This window comes from Embiotoca jacksoni, unplaced genomic scaffold, assembly GCF_022577435.1.
Source record: "Embiotoca jacksoni isolate LCO1_2020_lvr unplaced genomic scaffold, fEmbJac1.0.p SCAF_2, whole genome shotgun sequence".
NCBI lineage: Eukaryota > Metazoa > Chordata > Actinopteri > Embiotocidae > Embiotoca > Embiotoca jacksoni.
Genome location: NW_027185340.1, coordinates 20,128,545 through 20,146,199, shown reverse-complemented (window position 1 = coordinate 20,146,199; position 17,655 = coordinate 20,128,545). Strand labels below are relative to the sequence as shown.

Below are 17,655 nucleotides of genomic sequence, written 5' to 3'. Positions count from 1 at the left end.
GTGAGTTATGGACTGTTGTTCAGACAAAACACACAAATTGAAGACATCACGATGGGTATTTATTGCTAATTTCTAACATTTCATAGACTCAACAATGTATTAATTAATTATAAAAGTAGTTGATAGATAGAGTCACTGTATAAAATGTTGTGTAAGCTGCATTTTAATATGTTTGTTTGTTTGTACAGCTGCTACCTTGGCTAGGAGTCCCTGGTAAAAGAGATTTCTAACCTCAATGGGACTTTCCAGTAAAATAAGTAAAAAAAAAAAAATAATGATGAAACAATCAATAGTTGCATATCTGGGAAGAAAAAACAATGATAACTAATGATACGTTGGTGTTATATTGTCGTCACACAACACAAAGCTGATGGAAAAAAGAGGACATTACAGCCAGCATTATGTTACATCAAAGCTCAGGAGCCGGTGTGTCACCAGTAGCTGCTACTGGATATAAACCACAACTACCCCACCAACACACACGAACACGCACACGCTCTAGTTACATCCACCACTTTAAAGAAGGTCAATATTTGAGGAATTTACAGCCTGTCTTCTTGTCTGAGAGCCAGACATGGTTGAGACTCCATTATGGGCTGTGACCTCTGGGCCTGTTTAAACTTGCTGAGCCGATAAAGAACCACAAGCACCTGTAATTTGAGTAAAACTATAATAATTTCTAAAATTGCTATAGCAACGTTTTATTTCTTGCAGTGATTTTATTTTTCAAACTCGTGGCTGCTGGACTGTGAAGCTCACCGGTGTTTGAAAAGCAAAAATCAATACTGTATATAGTTGGTAGTTCCTGATAAGCAAAATTTTAAGATGTGTGCATTATTTTAAAGCTCTACAAATTGATATTTTATATATTTACATTGTATTTAAGTGGTTTCTCATTATGTGAAAGGAAGTATTAGCTTTTAGGCTCAGCAAGCAAGGTCTAATAAACTGACTGTACACTACCTGCTACTCAGCATCTAGCTGGTGGAGAAAGTGAAACATGTTCAAGATCTGGATGAGACTAAACCACATCTGCAAGGGAGAGAATACTGAACTTATATTGCAGATAGAAACATGATCAAATGAAAGTAAATGAGTGTAGACAGAGAGGTGGAGGAATGAATTGCAACAAAGATGCATGATGGGCATGTTGGAGTTCATGGCCAGCATTTCAAAAACTCCTTAGTTATCTGCTGCTATCTACAAATTCATGTGTGAGCGCCTGCAGGAATGTATTTGTGTTCACTGATATGTGAACTTGAGTGCAGCACTGTGTGTCTGTCTGTGAGCATTCTGGTCTGTCTCAGCTCAAGCGTCGGCTGTGTGCTTCAAAAAAAATGGATCCCCAGTTATCAGACAAAGGACCGGAAGGAGAAGTGCCTCTGTGTGTGTTTGCATGTGTGGCTGCATGCTGCAGTGTCCCTGCGGTCCCGGGGTTCAGGTGTTAATGTCCGCTGATGTGTCTAATTGCTGTCCTCCTGAGGAGGAGGTGAGGGTCGGAGGTAGGAAGAGAGGCGAGGCATTGATTTTGGGTGTTTGGGAGGGGAGGTAGGAGGACGATGGAAGAGGAGGAGGAGGAGAAGGAGGGGAGGAGGAGGGTGGGTGGGTGGTGGTGATAGAAGAAGAAGACACAGCAGGAAGCAGAGAGACATGTGAGTTGGAGAGAGAAGAATGAGGAGGAATGAATGACAGGGATGCTGTAAGCAGAGGAGAGCTCTGCCAGAATGATAATTTCAACCCTTCTCTCCCTTCTGTTCTCGACGTTTTCTGCCTCTTGGTCCTCCCTCCTCTGACTTTCCCTCTTGTCATCTTCCTCCTCCTTTTCTTCCTCCCATCCTTTCACTCTCCCTCTCCTCACCCTCTACTCTTCCTCCTCTTGTGCATCCCCCCCTCCTCCCCTCTTCCTCTCTACCTCCGTCTCCTCCTCTCTCCACCAGCTGCAGTGCAGAGATCTCTGGCGAGGCCCCCGTCAGGCTGTCAGGTGACCGGGACGGAGGCTGTGACATCACCGCCCCCTCAGCCGACTGTCAGCCCTCCGTTGCCATGGCAACGTCGGCAACGGCCTGCGGAGCCGAGGCTGGCGACGAGGCGCCTGCAGGAGGAGAAGGCGGCGGAAGAGAGGAAGCAGGGGAATGCGTAAGAAATCTTTTAAATTCTCCTTGTTTTTTTTTGTTTTTTTTATACTGCAAAAGTGTCGTCCGCGTCGTCTTAGATCGCCGATTTTCATCGTTGCTTTGGTACAGAAACACGTAGATCTAATGGTATTCAAGGATGATTGGGACAAGCAAGGGGACTGCGACACACATATACACACACACACACACATACACACATGCACATCATTCACACATCCTGATGCAGAGGTATTTGTTGAGACAAGAACAAGCATGCAGCGCTCTGTCTTCCAGCAACAGCTCAACGTCTGAGGATGCAGCAAAAAGAGGATTAAGCCCCCCTCCAGCAGCGGGCTGCCGCTGGTAACCCGGCGCTTCATTCCCTCCTCTCTGCATCTGCAGAAGAGAGGATGCTGGACTGACATCTTTCTTGCATTGCTGCAAGGCTGGTAGGTAGAGTAGAGAACAGATGTCGAGGTGCGTTCGCTTCTCGCCTGTCTGCGTGTTTTTTGGCTTCAAATTTACAATGCAGTCTGCCTCTGCATTCCCAAAGTCAGGGCTGCAATTGGATAATTCAGCAGAACATGAATTATTCTCCTTCATTTTACCTGATTGCTGCAAGCTGCATATCCTGCTGTTGTCTGGCATTAAAAAAAAAAAAAAAAGCGATGAAAAGCTTCTTGCGTGTAGCTGGTAGTTGTCAGAGAGCTGTCACCATTCAGGGATGCAATCGTTGACCTAAAGCCGATATCATCCATCTCACGTGCATTGGATGTCAGTGAGGAGCCACGTGTAATAGCGATGACCTTTGAACTTTGCACCTCAGGTCAACTCTCAGGGGCCTGATGGACCCTAAGAGGATTTTAAAAGCCACGTGAGGAGTGTTTGTCCGTGCACAGAGCTGCAGTGTTTTGGAGAATTCTCTGCTTCACCTCCAGGAGATGCTTTGAATTGTCACTTAGAGGATGTGTCTCATCTTCAAGGCCAGGTTATTTTAAAGTTGTGATAAGAGCAGATTTTTGTGGCCTTGTTGTGTTTACAGTCTGTTGCTCCATTTGGCGGACCTTTAGTGCTGCATCTGAAATTTAGATTTGCGTCAGTCCTCCCAAGTAGAGATCAGAGAGATTAGTTATGTCATGACGGTCATGAAAGTCTCACAGACACACAAGCTGGGATTTCTGTGTGATCATCCTTCTCACCTCATCTCCTCTGCGAGTTCTGCCCTTTTTCACCTGTTGCTATAGCAACGTGACCGTTTTGATTGACACGCGTGTCTCTCCGACTGGCAGCACGCCGGTCTGGGCTGCAGGCGCTCCAGCTCGGACGCAGCCTATGAGCTGGCGGAGACGGTGAGAGCGCAGCGCGAGTGCCGCCTCCGGCCCCACTACAGCGACCCCATGCCAGCCGACGCCTCCAAGCGCAAACAGCTGGAGATGAAGATCGCTGCCGCCGCCCGGCTCCACAACCACCGCCGAGACCGAGACCGAGACAGGGACAGGGACAGAGACAGAGACAGTGGTAAGTACGCAGCACACGTGTAAGGACTGTGCCACTTTGCTCTTGTCACAGGGTTGGAGCTGTTTTCTGCATTTTTAACTACAATTAAGCCACTTTGGGCCAAATGATGATAAACCTGAAGCATTCAGTGACAAAATACTCCCAGGAGCATAATTCAAGGCCACATGTCCCTGAAGATTTACATGGAGAAATAGAAAATATTCACAGGATTTTAGTTTCCATGTGGATTCAAATCTGCATCAAACTCCATGTAGTGATATACAGTTATGCTGATTGGCTGATGGCTAAACGTACTTAAATCATGTCCAGGCTGCATTTATAAATTTCAGAGTCATTGTAACTGAAACACCATCTGAGCATGTGAACGTGTCAAATTTGGCAGCAATTGCATTGTAGGTTTTTATTACGTGTGTTTACAAAGAGAATGTGGATAAATACCCAAATACAAAAACCCCTGATAGTTGGTTTACAGGAGGAGTGATTCAAAGTTATGTGTAAATGAGTGTGCATTAAATATTAAGATATGCTGAAATATTTGTTTCATTTCTTCACTTCATAGCATAGAAGCTGAGCACTAAAAATGTAAGGTTTTATAAATGGTTTTATCATCAATCAGTCCTTGATTCTTTCATCTAACTTTTCACCAAACTAAATCCGTATTAAAGCTTTTTTGTATTTTCTTTAATTGGGCTCTTGCTTGAACAGTGCTCAAAATTAAAACGGAAAGAACTGCAGAGGTCATACCCACTGGTTTCCACACTGACCATAATGCCACTTGTTTTTGTTGGATACCAAGCAAACAGCCAGCTTCACACTTCTATGCGTTTTATAAAAAATAAAGTCTCCAAACCCAAGCCGAGATAACCCTGATGACATCATCAAATTTGTCCAGAAACAGGCCTTGATGAACATCTTTGGATCAGAGCTTTGACTTAATGGTTCCTTCCTGTGTTCACGAATCCCTGGACTTTTGTGTCCACATTACATCTCTGTCACCTCATCAGGGAAGTCTGAATCACCCTAAACTGTGAATGAACCTCCAATTTAAACCTGTTTTTTATAATCTGTCCCTCTTTTTTTTTGTAAAGATTAAAACTCTTAAGTTTTAGGTTAAGATAAGTTAAGATCTGCATTTGTTCTGTTTTAAAATCTCTTGCGCAACTCAGTCCCAGAATATTTTGGCCTTCAAGTGCAGTTCTCACCTCACCTAACCCCCCCCCCCCCCCCCCCCCACACACACACACACACACACACACACACACACACACAAACACACACAAACATACACACACACACACAAACATTCACAAACATACACACACACACAAACATACACACACACACACACAAACACACACATACACGCACACACACACACACACACACACACACACACACACACACACACACACACACACACACACACACACACACACACACACACAGCTCCCCCTGCAGACTGTCAGTCAATATGTCATATGCTAATGATGACCTCGTTGTTCTCTCCAGAAAACACAAAGGATCTTGAAAGCTGCTGAAAATATCATTATCCAATGATTTAAACATCATAATATTTTTCATATAACACCTACGTTATGAGGAATATGTTTGCATCAAGCATTTATAACCTTATTCAGTCACAATCATTCAGTCTCAGTTTGAATACACACAGCAGTATTGACATGCATTAATGCATGCATGTGGACAAAGGTTAATTCCTTGCCTGGAAGGTTTGAGATCTCATTATTGGAGAAAGATGATATATCTCTAATAGTTTCTTCATCTTGACATGAGCGGTAATGAGTGGTCCAAATTAAATGTGCATTCATCAGGGAGGCTGGTGAACAATGTGTCTCCACTCAGTGTGAGTAACAAATACTATATAGAGTAAATCCATAAACATCAGAAGCACTAATGACCGTCTCCAACCCCCCCCCCCCCCCACACACACACACTCTCCTCAGCACCAGCAGCAATCCGGGGCCGCTCGGAGCCCCCCGGTGAGGAGCGGCAGGCGGTTCTGGGCGTGACTCGGTCCGGGCAGCATCGCTGGAGCACCATCAGCAGCCTGAGTGCGGACAGCGGAGTGGTGGGCCTCAGTGATGAGCGGGAGGAGGAGGACAGCGAGCCTCGCCGGTACCGCAGAAACCGGGGTGCCGAGGTAGAGCGAGTGGACAGCGGCATCGGTCCGGGTCTGTCCCGCACCTGGAAGAGACCGTCGGCCTCGCTCAGAGCCTGGGAGGCCCAGAGGCCGTGTCCGGACTGTGGACTGAGGGACGGCGCCTGCAAGGAGCGAGGGGAGCGCATGTGTGAACGATGCTCCAAGCTGCGCACCGAGCGCAAGGAGGCCATCCTGGAGTTTCTGAACACGGAGTCGAGCTACGGCGAAGACCTGCGCATCATCAAGGAGGAGTTCTACTGCCCCATGCAGAGCGCCGGGCTGCTGACAGCCGAGCAGCTCGCTGTGGTGTTCGGTAACGTGCAGGAGCTGATAGACGTCAACGACCGCTTCACCGAACACCTGCAGGACAGCATAGACCAGGCCTTCGATCAGGTGACCCACTCTCTCTCACCAACACATCCAAACCATCTGAGCCTAAACAACTCGATCCTCTTCTGCTGCTTTTATTCCATCAGCTTTGAGCACTGGTATTACATAAGTCCCCTTCAGGGCCACATTTATTAAAGCGTTAAATGGTTTCTTCTGAGTGCAGCTGCCTGCAAGCATAATGGTAATGCAAGGTCCATAAAAGTCAACTTTATTTATTGTGCAGCATCTCTCAAAGAGTGTCTCTGCACTCATTATTTATAGACAAATTAATTAAATATACTCATCAGACCCACAAGTTCACTCACGTACTCACACACCTACAGTGTAGGTAGGTTGGAGGTAAAAATGCTGAACAACGATGATACAGTTAAGGTCACTAATTGTCATGTACCCACACAGTGAAACTGGAAGGGACCGTTAAAGCTTCTCTTATCAGTATGTTTACATCCACAATGAATGACAGTGTATGTGTGGTGTGAAAGGGTTCGATTGTTGTGAATTGTTTTACCCAGTCAGCAACAAGGGGCATTTTCATCTTTTCTAAACTCAGTGTTTTGGTTTTCAAAACAATAAATTATTTTCAGTCGTGCTGAAGGACGCAGAGTAATAACATTGCAGACAAAGGGCAGAGTCAGTGCATTTAAGGATAGGAGCACTGAGGAAAGGTTGTGAAAGCTGCCCTGGTATTTAGTTTGACCCCAGTTAAGACCTTTAGACTGTGTCATGGATAGCGAAGAGAAAAGTGTGCTTCAATAATCTTTATTGGATGTTGTAGAAAACATGTAGAAGAATTTCAGCATCTGCAGTAGATACAAAAATTTGGGGCACATTTTGTTTTAAAGCTCTTGATGGCTGATGTGTGTCAGATGTTATATTAATAAATTAGCTTGTTTATATTCATTTTAATGGCAAGAGACATTTTTTATGTGATTGAAAGGAAGATTTTGTCTCCCCCTGTCTCTCGTAGGAATTGTTAAATTGTTGGGTTCCTCTGTAATGTTGTAAGATCTCGACCGTGGTTCTGTGTTAAGTGTCCTCAGACGACTTCTGGCTTGAACTGAATTAAAGTTGGTTTTTCACCTTGTAGACGGTATTTAACTAAACAATCTCACTCCAAACTAGGCCTTATGGTGAGATTATTTTTGCCAACTACCATGATCTCCAATGCTGACAGTGAGCTTCTGAGATCTACATGGACAACGATTTATTTTATTTGCTCTGAAAAAATACACACAATTCCATTAGAAACTGTCTGTTAGGAACGAAAGTCTTGTACTGAGAGTCTTCTGTCGTTTTTCACTGGTTTCTCCACTTTCATCTTCATGATGCACAACAATACTTTGCCACAGCAGCTGCTTTGCTCGTCACCTAAAAGCCCCCGTCTGCTGTAACTACTGCAGTTACTTAATGCTGCTGCTGTTACTGTTGATTATGAAGCATTTCATAAGCTCCACCGAGCATTAAAGGATAGGTTTGCAATTTTTCAACCATATCTTTATAACAATAGTCATTTGACAATATTAACAACAAAGCAGGTTTTACTTGCTGTGGTCGTTCCTCTTGTTCATCTGAGAAATTGTGACCCTCCGCCATTGTGCTTCCTGTGAGAGAAATGGGAGACAAAACTCACAATATTGGGAGTTTTTGGGGAAAGGTTTTGTCCTAAAAAGTCTGTAACTTGTAATAAAGAAAGCCACTTAACTTGTGTAACCTGGATGGTTAAACTGTCATATTAGGTTAATATATGCAGTCAACAAAGATTTGATTCTGTACTGGAGGGTATTAGGAAAGTCTCTTAATAACCAGTATGAATAAGAGGTATCACAAAGAAAACCCCGTTAAAGTGTTTTATACACCTATTATTTTAAGAACAATATTTGACGTAGTCTTCAGGTCTGTGAATTGAAGCCAATGAAGTGCCTTGAAGTACGCTGCCACTGAGGGCTGGCTCCAAAAAAACCTCCGACTCTAACAGACTCTCATTCAAAAAGCGTCAACTTCTCATAAAATACAAAGTAATTCAATTTCTTCCACAAGTCGTTATGATGTCATTCGCTTAATTAATTCCTTCTGATCGGTTTTCTGGTGGTCGTTCTGAAAATAAATTATAATAATAATGAGATAAAAGGCCTGAAAAAGATGGTAATTTTGGGGGGGTATTCAGTTTGATTGGCACACCAGGGGTGCAGTCAGGTTTCCAGTATAGGTGGGCAGGTCATAGTGTCCTCAAGCTCACAGTCCTCCCTAGTATGTCCAAATATGGTCACCTCCAGCTCCAAAAAACCCAAGATGTTAACGGCCAAAATGCCAGACTTGAAACTGCAGTTTACAAAACCAGTGAGTGATGTCATGGTGGGTTGACATTTGTTTAAATCAGACTTGAAAAAATATGAACTTGGTTAAATATAATCGGTAAATATCATCACTGCACTAACTTTACTCTTCTGGCAGGTCTTCAGGCACAGCTGTGGACGATGGCTTGTTAAGACTGTTTTTCTCATGTGGTTTGATTTTAGGGCGATGAAGATCTGCTGACAGTGTACATCGGAGAGATCTTTCTGGAGTTCGTCAACATGCTGCCCGCCTTCCAGACCTACTGCCTGCAGCAGTCCACCTCGGTCAACATGCTCAACACGCTGGAGAAAGAGAAAGAGCTGCTCAGGTACGTACACTCTTCTTCCTGTTGGTCTGTGTGATGGAAAAGTTGCCCAGGCAGCTTTCTTGTGTTCCTGCCCCGGCTGCTCAGTGTAATTCATAATGGAAAAGACAGCGAGTTATCACTTATTCAGAAGAAGTTCTATTTTGAGAGCGGAGCTGCTACAATTCATATTTTTAGACAGAACCGCAACTCCCCCGTGATTCAGGCTGTCCTATGATTCCCATTAATCAAGTCTGAAGAGTTTTCCCAAGACATGCACAGCAGCGAGAATCTCTTCATTTTCATCTTAATTTCCTCTCGTTTCAGAATCTTCCTGGATGTTTCCCAGAATGACAACACAGCTCTGCGTCGTATGAACTTGCGCTCCTTCCTCATGGCGCCCCTCCAGCGCGTGACGAAATACCCGCTTCTACTAAGCCGCATCATTAAGGTCACTCCCGAATGCCACCCCGACTATTCTCGTCTCCGTGAGGCCAAGAGTCGGGTTGAATCCCACCTGGAGCACATCAACATGAAGACCAAGCAGGAGGGCAACGGCGTCACTTGGTCTCTGCGCTCGTTCCGTCGCGACAGCCGCAAGAACCGGGAGGTGATCAACATCGAGATGCGGGAGGTGTCGATGAAGACGGTGGGCTGGGCGAGAGAAAACACACGATTCGTCATGGAAGGGCAGCTTCAGTTGTCCCAGCCGGCGGACGGTCAATGGTTGAAGAAGGGCAGCAAGGGCCTCAAGTTCCAGAATGTCCAGAGTCTGCTCATGGTGAGGACGCAGCGGGCAGGTGAGACCCCGGGACAAGGCACCGACGTTGGGGCTCGGGGAGATCAGCCAGAAGGTGGTGGTCTGGATAGCATTCGAGATGGTGTGCTGGTTCTAATCAAGGACAAAAGCAGCGGGAAGTTCGCGGTGCTCAGAGAGCCCATCCGTCTGGGCAACTGCGTGGTGTCGACTGATCCGGAATGCGAGGACACGTTCGAAGTGCTCGATATCCGGCGGGAGTCTTTCGTTTTCCGCGCTTCGGACAAATCCCGCACCCAGCAGTGGTTCCATCAGATTAAGAGATACGCTCGAGACCTGGGCACCTGGAGGAAAAGACGCAATGCTTTGCCCAACATCATGATCAACACAAACCAGGCGCGCTCCTGAGACTAGCCATCACCCTCCTTTCTTACACTGTAAATAATCTCAATCCTTCTTCGGCAAAAATCAACAGAAAGCATTCCTGAGTGACACCACTGTTCTAACTTGTTCGACTTCCGTGCAGAAGAACCTTTCTCTAAGCCTCGCGAGGGTAAGAGATGAAGCACTTTTTTTCTTACAAAGCTGTAAGTGCGCCATGCTGTCATAAAACTATGTAGATTTAATTTTAAGCCGTTACATTCGAAAAAGAAATATCAGATTCTTGGACGACCAAAAAACTTGGGCTGTGCTTGTCAAGCCTTGATTGTAAAGACTGTTTGCTCTTGGAGAAACAGAGCTGTGATTTTAGTAAATAAGGTGTGTCTGTTGAAAAGCATGGCTGAACATGACTGATTGCGAAAACAAAAATTGTAATGTCATTCTTTTATACGAGACAGTGGGGGCTAAGAGCATTTGTTTCCGGTGTGAGAAGGGTGAAACGTCGTCCAGACGAGCTTGGTTCCGTGGTTTATGTTTGTCATCACTGCCCGATCCCTTCTGTGTACCGCCCTCTGTTGTATGATGGCGGTAGACCTACAACTGTCACTGCCAGAGATGCAGTTGAGCAGCGCCTCTTCAACAGGCCCAACAGACCTCCAGTGTCACTGTGTTTAAAATGGGAATTCACGTAACAGCAATAATCTCAGCCAGTTTCAAAATAAAAGTAGCTTACTGTATATGCATTTATTTTCCCAAGATTTCCGTTGGCGTTCAGGTGTTAATCTTACTCCAGTGAGCACAGTGTCACACAGTTTTATGTGGCAGATTCAAGTCTGAAACCTGATTATGTTTGTCAACCTGATTAACGCTTCCTCATCATCCCAACATCAAGGAAGTGTATGTTCCCGTCATGAGAATTAAGAAGAGCTTAGTGCCACGAAAGCAATTTGGTAGCTTTGTGTGAACATCGTGTCTACAGCTCCTTCCCCACAGCCGGTACCAGCTCGGCTCTACTCCGTTTTGGTACCAGGTACTTTTCTGGATCTGCTTTTCCACTGCAGATTTCACCATTTCAGTGCAGTGTTGACACTACAGGGAAGCTGTGTGACACGCACACCGTCGACGACACTGTCCTGTCGTCGGCAACCAGAAGGCACCGCCATCGACCACGGCGTGGTTTTCCCAAAGCCATTGATCAAGTAGTCCAACATAATAATACTTTTTTTTTTTTTTTAAAGTGTTGTCATAGTAGCCTGGCTATTTAAACATGGCTGGTTTCTACACGATGTTTCACGTCACGCATGCAGTAGCTATTCTCTCTGACTAATCGGTGTTCTGCGGTGTTTCCAGGTCACCTTTTAGGATAATTTCAGCTTCCTTGGCAGAGGTGGTACCAAAAACAATACCAGGTAGCAGACACTATCCACAACTTTTGACCAATGAAAAACCACAAAAAGTGAGTAGTCAAGCAACGTCTGTCCTGGCAGTGGAAAAGGGGCTAAATAGGTACCGTCAAACACTACAGTCTCCTTCACTGTGTGTTTAGTGCAGAGTTTTTCAACCTTGAGTTCTGGACCTCATTAGGTTGCACAGACCAACAATTGCACAAATATTTGTTTGATCTATTAAGAAGATAGCAATAAGCAGTTGTTTTCATTACCCAACAATATGCTGTTTATTTTACCAACCAATCATTTTGGTCTACAAAGTATTATATATATCTATATATATCTATCTATCTATATATCTATAGATATATCTATAGATATATATATCTATAGATATATATAAAAAGGGAAAAGTAACAACATTTGACAAATTAGAAGCAGGAAAGGTTTGGAAGTTTTAAATGAATGAGGCAACTTAAACACTTAAAATTGTTGACTTTGTGTCGGTCAACTAATCTGCCGACTATCAGTGCCATACACATTATAAAGAGCTAAATAATATAGGTTTGAAATATGTCATTCTTTGGACATATTCCTGCCCTCTTCCCATGACCCCAAAAGAGCGTTTTATTTTGAAGTTTTGCCGTAGAGGTTGAAAAACGCTGGTCAAACTTTCCTTAAAAAAAAAACATCATCCTGACCGTGTTGTGACGAGTTCCACCTGTTATGTGACCTAGCGAAGAGCTGTTGTGCCTTGGTACTTTATTACTGTTTAGCTAAAACTGACTGAAATAATTGCAATCTGTCACAGTAGCATTAAACTCTGAAATAATGACTCGTCCCCTCTGCGTCTGCACTGGACTGAGAGCAGCTTACAGGCAATATAATTATCCCTGACAGTCCCTGACTGCTCATGTGATCACCTGGTCCTCTCTCTTATGTTAGTTTGTTTTTACTACTCATGGCGTGTCTTTATTTATGAAAGCTTTATTTTGTTTGTTGCACTTTATCATAATTAAGAAACAAAACAGTCTCCAGTACGACTACTGGTACTACATATTAGAAGCAACCTGGTCGACTACACTCGACCCCGTCATCAAACCAAAACCCTTCTTCCAAGACCGATGCTGTTGTGTTTGTTATGAAGTAGCATTAGAAGAGGAATCACTGTGTTTTGGAGGGCAGGGCTGCTCAGCTCCACAGCAACACTCCTGTGCTGCTGGAGGACGCTGTTCCAGATGAATCATTTTCAAACTGTAAAAAAAACAAAAAACAAAGCCTGCCGAGTTGCATCTGGTTTATTTTCCTCCTTTGCGTTTGAAAGACCTGCTGTATTATTTCCCCAATGTAATATATTGTGAATTCTATTAAAAGATTTTAAACACTGTCTCGATTGTGTGACGTCGGATGCAAGTAGAAATATATTTTTAAGTGATTGTAAGCATAAGGAATGCAGACGGTTCGGGTGGAATGCACTCCAGGAAACAAAAACACAAGAACAAAGAGAGTAGACGTGAATTATCTTTTAAAGAAACAGTCCGGCTCCACAACAGGGTTGAAGCAGACAGAAGCATCGATGCCCACAACTAAAACCAACCTTCAAGACATTTTCTTAGGTGAAAAAAAGAAAATCAATAACCATATAACATGCAGTACATGACATTCTGGCTATTTTGTTTTTGCACCAAACAAAGCTTCATCACCTGACCACCCAAATATTGAAATGGCTCCGGACAGTTTTATTGGCACTGTTCATTACTGCTGGGGAAAAAAAAGACAAACAGGAATCTTAACTAATCACAGTAGCTTTATATCATGTTAAGTGCATCTTTGTCATTTCTTTGGCTCTAACTCTCCTTGAGCCTCATTTATTTAAAAAAAAAATTAAAAAAATGTAGGTGATAATGATTCAAATACAAAACCAAGGCTTCTTTATGAAAGTAAGAAATGATCAAACTGTGGTTCAAAACTGTAAAATGTTGTTTACATTTAATCATTTGACTGTTGCATCAAATATTTTCCTCATAAATGAGGCTACTGGATCTCTTGTTTGGATGCATCCTTTTTTTTTTTCTTTTTCTTTTTTTTTAACAATAATTCAGAGACTGAAGAGATGCCACCAGGCACAAAGTCATCTGGTAAAAAAAACACAAACACATTGCTCATTTTCTGTAAAAAAAAACAAAAACAAAAAAACACAACCAACCAACCACAAGAAAAAACTAAAACTGTAACACTTCACTCAGTTATCTGACCGTCTTTAACAAATTAAACATCAATACACAGAAATTACGTAATAAGAAGTTGTGACTGTTGCAAATGAGATTAAACAGCTGAGCAGCTCAGTGAAACAGTAACACAGGAATCAGATGAAGCTGAAAACACATTTCAAAACCCAACTTTCCATCTTCAGCCTCTGAACGAGGTGTCAACATCCTTCACCGTCTCTGCCACCCTTCTGACAGACTGCCATTCATCTAAAGCACTGGTCATGCATGCATTCGTTCCAATACACACTTGCCCAGACACACAGAGACAGACAGACACACACACACACACAGAGACAGACAGACAGACACAGAGACAGACAGACGCACACAGACACAGTCTGTCCTTGGCTGCTGGGGCTTCAGGCAGATCCCTGGGTCTCGCCTTCCAGGTGGAGTAAGGTTTCAGATCTGCAGCAGCCGTGGGTGGAGACGTCCTCCTTCTCCCACAGCCGACCACGTCCTCCCCGCTCTACTTGTCCCCGATGGACTCGGGCTCCTTGGCCAGGCCGCGGATGGACAGGTCGTACACCACCTCCTCGATCTTCTTCACGTCGTACTTGAGGCCGTCGTAGCGCTTCCTCAGCGGGTCGTTCTTCAGGTTGAGCAGGCGGAAGCCCGAGTCCAGCTCGTTGATGAAGTTGGAGATGCGGATCGGCCGGTTGTAGTCTCCTGAGGTGACGCTGTTCACCGCCAACCGTGACTGGACGAACAAACGACAGCGAGAATTACACAAAACGTTACCCAACATACATGTGAAGGCTTCATTACTTTTCAAAAGGTTTTGAATGATGTAAATAGCAACATTTGTGACTTAAACACATTAGAATGCATCAATCAACTGTGATTTCATTTTTCAAGCATCTACTTACCGACTTGTTTCAGGGCATTTAAGCTTCTGGAAATTAGGTGGGAGGGTGAGAACCTGACAAATGCCACCAGGTGTTTTCATTCCCGTTTAATCTATCAGTTTTTAATTCTCTGATCAACAGTCTAAAACTCAAAAGACATTCAATTTACAAAGATGAAAACAGAGAAGAAGCCAATCTTCCCCCTCTTGAGAGTTCGGAGACAGCTCCTGTTGCAGATGAACTGAGCTCGGCACAGTGACACACGGAGCAGGGGGAATCTGTAACCTTTATCAGCAAGTATTCCACGTTTCATCACCTTATCTACATCAGCAGCTGAGTTACATGCGTTTTTGTGTGCGTTTGCGATTTCACCGTGGACCTGAGCAGAAAATGTAAACATTTTGGGGTAAAAGACAGAAGTTGCAAATCCTATGAGTCGGGGCGGTGGGGAGCTGTGATTGGGTTTGGTTGATCCCGAGTGCCACAGTTCAGGTAATTTGAACCTAGAGTTTTCCCCTCAGAGCGTCACAGTAGAACTGGGTGTTGTCTGACCCTGGAGAAGGATTCACAATGCTCAGCCCTGTGGCGGTCAAACAAAACCCACCTCGTTGCGCTCCTGACCTTTTTCTGTTTTGAACAGTGACGTTCTGCCCCTCTTGAAACCCAAATGCCTTTCAATACACCTCAGCTGGATCATCGCTTCATTGTCGCAGGCTTTCTGAAGCATTTCAAAGGTCTGCGTTGATGATTTCCTGAGGCTGACGCAAAACGTGACGCGCACTCTCTGCTCAAGTTTCAGGCCCACGATGAAATCGCAAATGTTCACGTATTAGTGGTCACAAATGCGTGTGTCACTCAGGTGCTGATGTTAAACGAGCAATTTAACTCACTCACGATGGTAATATCTTCCCCCTGTCCCGTGCATGTCACGGTGTTGCACTCTGTTCACGAACAACAGAGGCAGTCTTGGACCTTTTTGAGAGCCCTTAAAAGAAATCCGGGACACGTGGGAACCCTGATGGATATATATTGTGAATGTAACAGCATATTGATCAACAGTGGACTCACCAGTTCGCTGGCCATGATCAGCACACCGGCCAGGTAGTCCTCTACATCCAGGTGAAAGCCTTTTTCTCGCACCACCTCAACTGCAGGGTGGAGAGAGCAGAGGAGGGACAGTCAGGCGGATTTCCTCAGTGAGAGTCGCACTTTAATCGTATGAGCTGGTACCTACTCCCGAGTATCTGAGCCACCACCTCCCGAGTCACAAGAGCTTCACTCTCCAGGTAGACAACAAACGCTGCTAAGAAAGCCAAACGCTGCAGGACGAACCGCCAGTGTTCATGGAACCTAAAATGAGATCAAAGAAACGGACGTAAAACCCTTCATTTCACCAGGATTATCCACTCGGTGTCAACCCTGTCTGAAGTAAAACTTAAGTAACAGTCTGTTGATCAGGTGACGTCTGAATAAAATGAGCCATCGGCTAAAATGAGCAGAAGAGTGTCACGGGAATGCAGACACAACCGGATTAAGATTTAATAAATCTTTATAGATACATTTGCTCTGCGTTATCGGCGTGTTTCCGCAGACTGTATTTTCTTGCATGCGATGTACCACAAACGCTCCGTTGACAATCTCTCCAATCACGTCAGCACTGAATGGTCAGGATGGCCGCAAACTGCCACGTCCTTACCTGTAATACTGCTCCACAGGAAATTTTGTTTTGAGGTCTGAGATTTGCGTCCTGACTGTGCAGAACAACTCCCGTGCCCTCGCACATTTTCCGGGAACTGAAAAGGGAAGAAACAGCAGTTTCAAAGATGAAATGGCAAAACATTTACTTTGTACAAGTCAAAACAGAGCGTACTGTCAAACACTCACTTTCTTTAAATCCGGACGGTTGGTGGACACTTTGAAGTACGGTCAGTATTTCCCTGGCAGTCTGCTCCAAGGTCTGGACCACCTTACGGATATCCTGCAAATAAGCGCACAAAGTATTTCCTCACCTTTGTAATGGATTGTAGGAAACAGTGTAAAATGAAGTCAGTAGACCTGCTGATGGTGTACAGGTGTTGAAGCACCCCTCCAAACAAAAACGCCCTTCGCTTGTTGTCACTTGGATGTTTGAGCTTCACTAAGCAGACTGATGTGTGTGCGCGCAGTTCAACACTATTACGATGGGGTTTGAGTTATTTTGCTCTCAGAATATGTTTGTTTTTTTCCCGTCTTAAAACACGTGTGAAGCGAATCTTCAAGAAGTGCGTTCGTCCTGCAATATGCCGAATTAAAGACAGCGTCGTGTACTTTCACAAAAACTAACAATGGCACCATTCAAGAGCTGCACTTCACCAGATTAAAGCGAGACGGCGTTAAACGGGCGCGTTTTAAAACGGAGTTTGGTTCGACGACGAGTGAGCTTCACTTAACGCGCGTTGGAGGAATGTACTTTATATTGGAGGACAAGTGACACGTCCGTAATGGAGTCTTATCAACCAGGACATGGTGAGGTCGGACAATGAGCGGGACTTCCGTCGTGAACTTGAGGTCCAGTTAACGGAGACGACGACGAGCCTTCGGCTCCGGTTAGCTGGCAGCTAAATGGTGTGTGGGAGCTAATGTGAGCAGCGGGCTGGAGGGCTGCTCTCCGTCTTACCTCTCTGACGTCCTGGTCAGCGCTCAGGAAGCCCTGGATGTAGCTGAACATCTCGGTCACAGACATTTCTGCTCTGAGTCTAACTGTGCGGTGGATATCGATGAAGAGCCGTCGGCAGCTAATTCATTAACACAGCAATGTGCACGAGTCCGTCCGCTCCGCCTTCCGCAGGCGCGTGGAGATGAGGTCATAATTGTCGACGTCATCGTAGATAGATAGATAGATAGATAGATAGATAGATAGATAGACAGATAGACAGATAGATAGATAGATAGATACTTTATTAATCCCGCAAGGGGAAGTGTTTTCGCTACTGCAGCATGTATAGTTACAGGTAAAGCAATACAAATAACAGTAAAAAAAAATATTGAATATAAAAATGCACAATATATACAATAAAAATAGAATAATATTAAATTAATCTAACTAAACTATAGTGCAAAGATTTAAACAAACAAACAACAGTGCAATGGTGTTATAGTTGTGAGATCGATTTGGCCAGAGGTGAGTTATTGTACAGTCTTATGGCAGCAG

The 17,655-nt window shown here is 44.3% G+C and overlaps 2 protein-coding genes across 3 annotated transcripts in view; one reads left to right on the top strand and one right to left on the bottom strand.

Annotated features, from left to right (window-relative positions):
* The window catches only part of arhgef49 (Rho guanine nucleotide exchange factor 49), a 61,445-nt gene extending 48,711 nt beyond the window's left edge, over positions 1 to 12,734 (top strand). For both annotated transcript variants that reach the window (XM_069154971.1, XM_069154972.1), the window contains 5 exons: positions 1,938 to 2,136; positions 3,404 to 3,632; positions 5,597 to 6,186; positions 8,700 to 8,845; positions 9,149 to 12,734. In XM_069154971.1, the coding sequence (XP_069011072.1) occupies positions 1,938 to 2,136; positions 3,404 to 3,632; positions 5,597 to 6,186; positions 8,700 to 8,845; positions 9,149 to 9,986 (2,002 nt within the window). In that variant the 3' untranslated portion in view covers positions 9,987 to 12,734. The remainder of the gene's footprint in view (positions 1 to 1,937; positions 2,137 to 3,403; positions 3,633 to 5,596; positions 6,187 to 8,699; positions 8,846 to 9,148) is intronic.
* Positions 12,735 to 12,855: 121 nt separating this feature from the next.
* tsn (translin) lies at positions 12,856 to 17,286 on the bottom strand. The gene is made up of 6 exons (XM_069154973.1): positions 17,122 to 17,286; positions 16,350 to 16,443; positions 16,162 to 16,258; positions 15,700 to 15,815; positions 15,534 to 15,613; positions 12,856 to 14,317 (listed from the first exon to the last, which is right to left on the bottom strand). Exons 1-6 carry the CDS (start codon positions 17,185 to 17,187, stop codon positions 14,087 to 14,089), a joined length of 684 nt encoding a protein of 227 aa, XP_069011074.1. The 5' UTR covers positions 17,188 to 17,286; the 3' UTR covers positions 12,856 to 14,086.
* Positions 17,287 to 17,655: the final 369 nt, after the last annotated feature.

Excerpts from the sequence above, each read along its gene's own strand:
- tsn (XM_069154973.1), bottom strand. The coding sequence starts at position 17,187 with ATGTCTGTGACCGAGATGTTCAGCTACATCCAGGGCTTCCTGAGCGCT. Across the intron at positions 16,444-17,121 it reads CTGACCAGGACGTCAGAGAG|GATATCCGTAAGGTGGTCCA; the intron begins GTAAGACGGAGA and ends GCTTATTTGCAG. Across the intron at positions 14,318-15,533 it reads TGATCATGGCCAGCGAACTG|TCACGGTTGGCGGTGAACAG; the intron begins GTGAGTCCACTG and ends TTGTTCGTCCAG.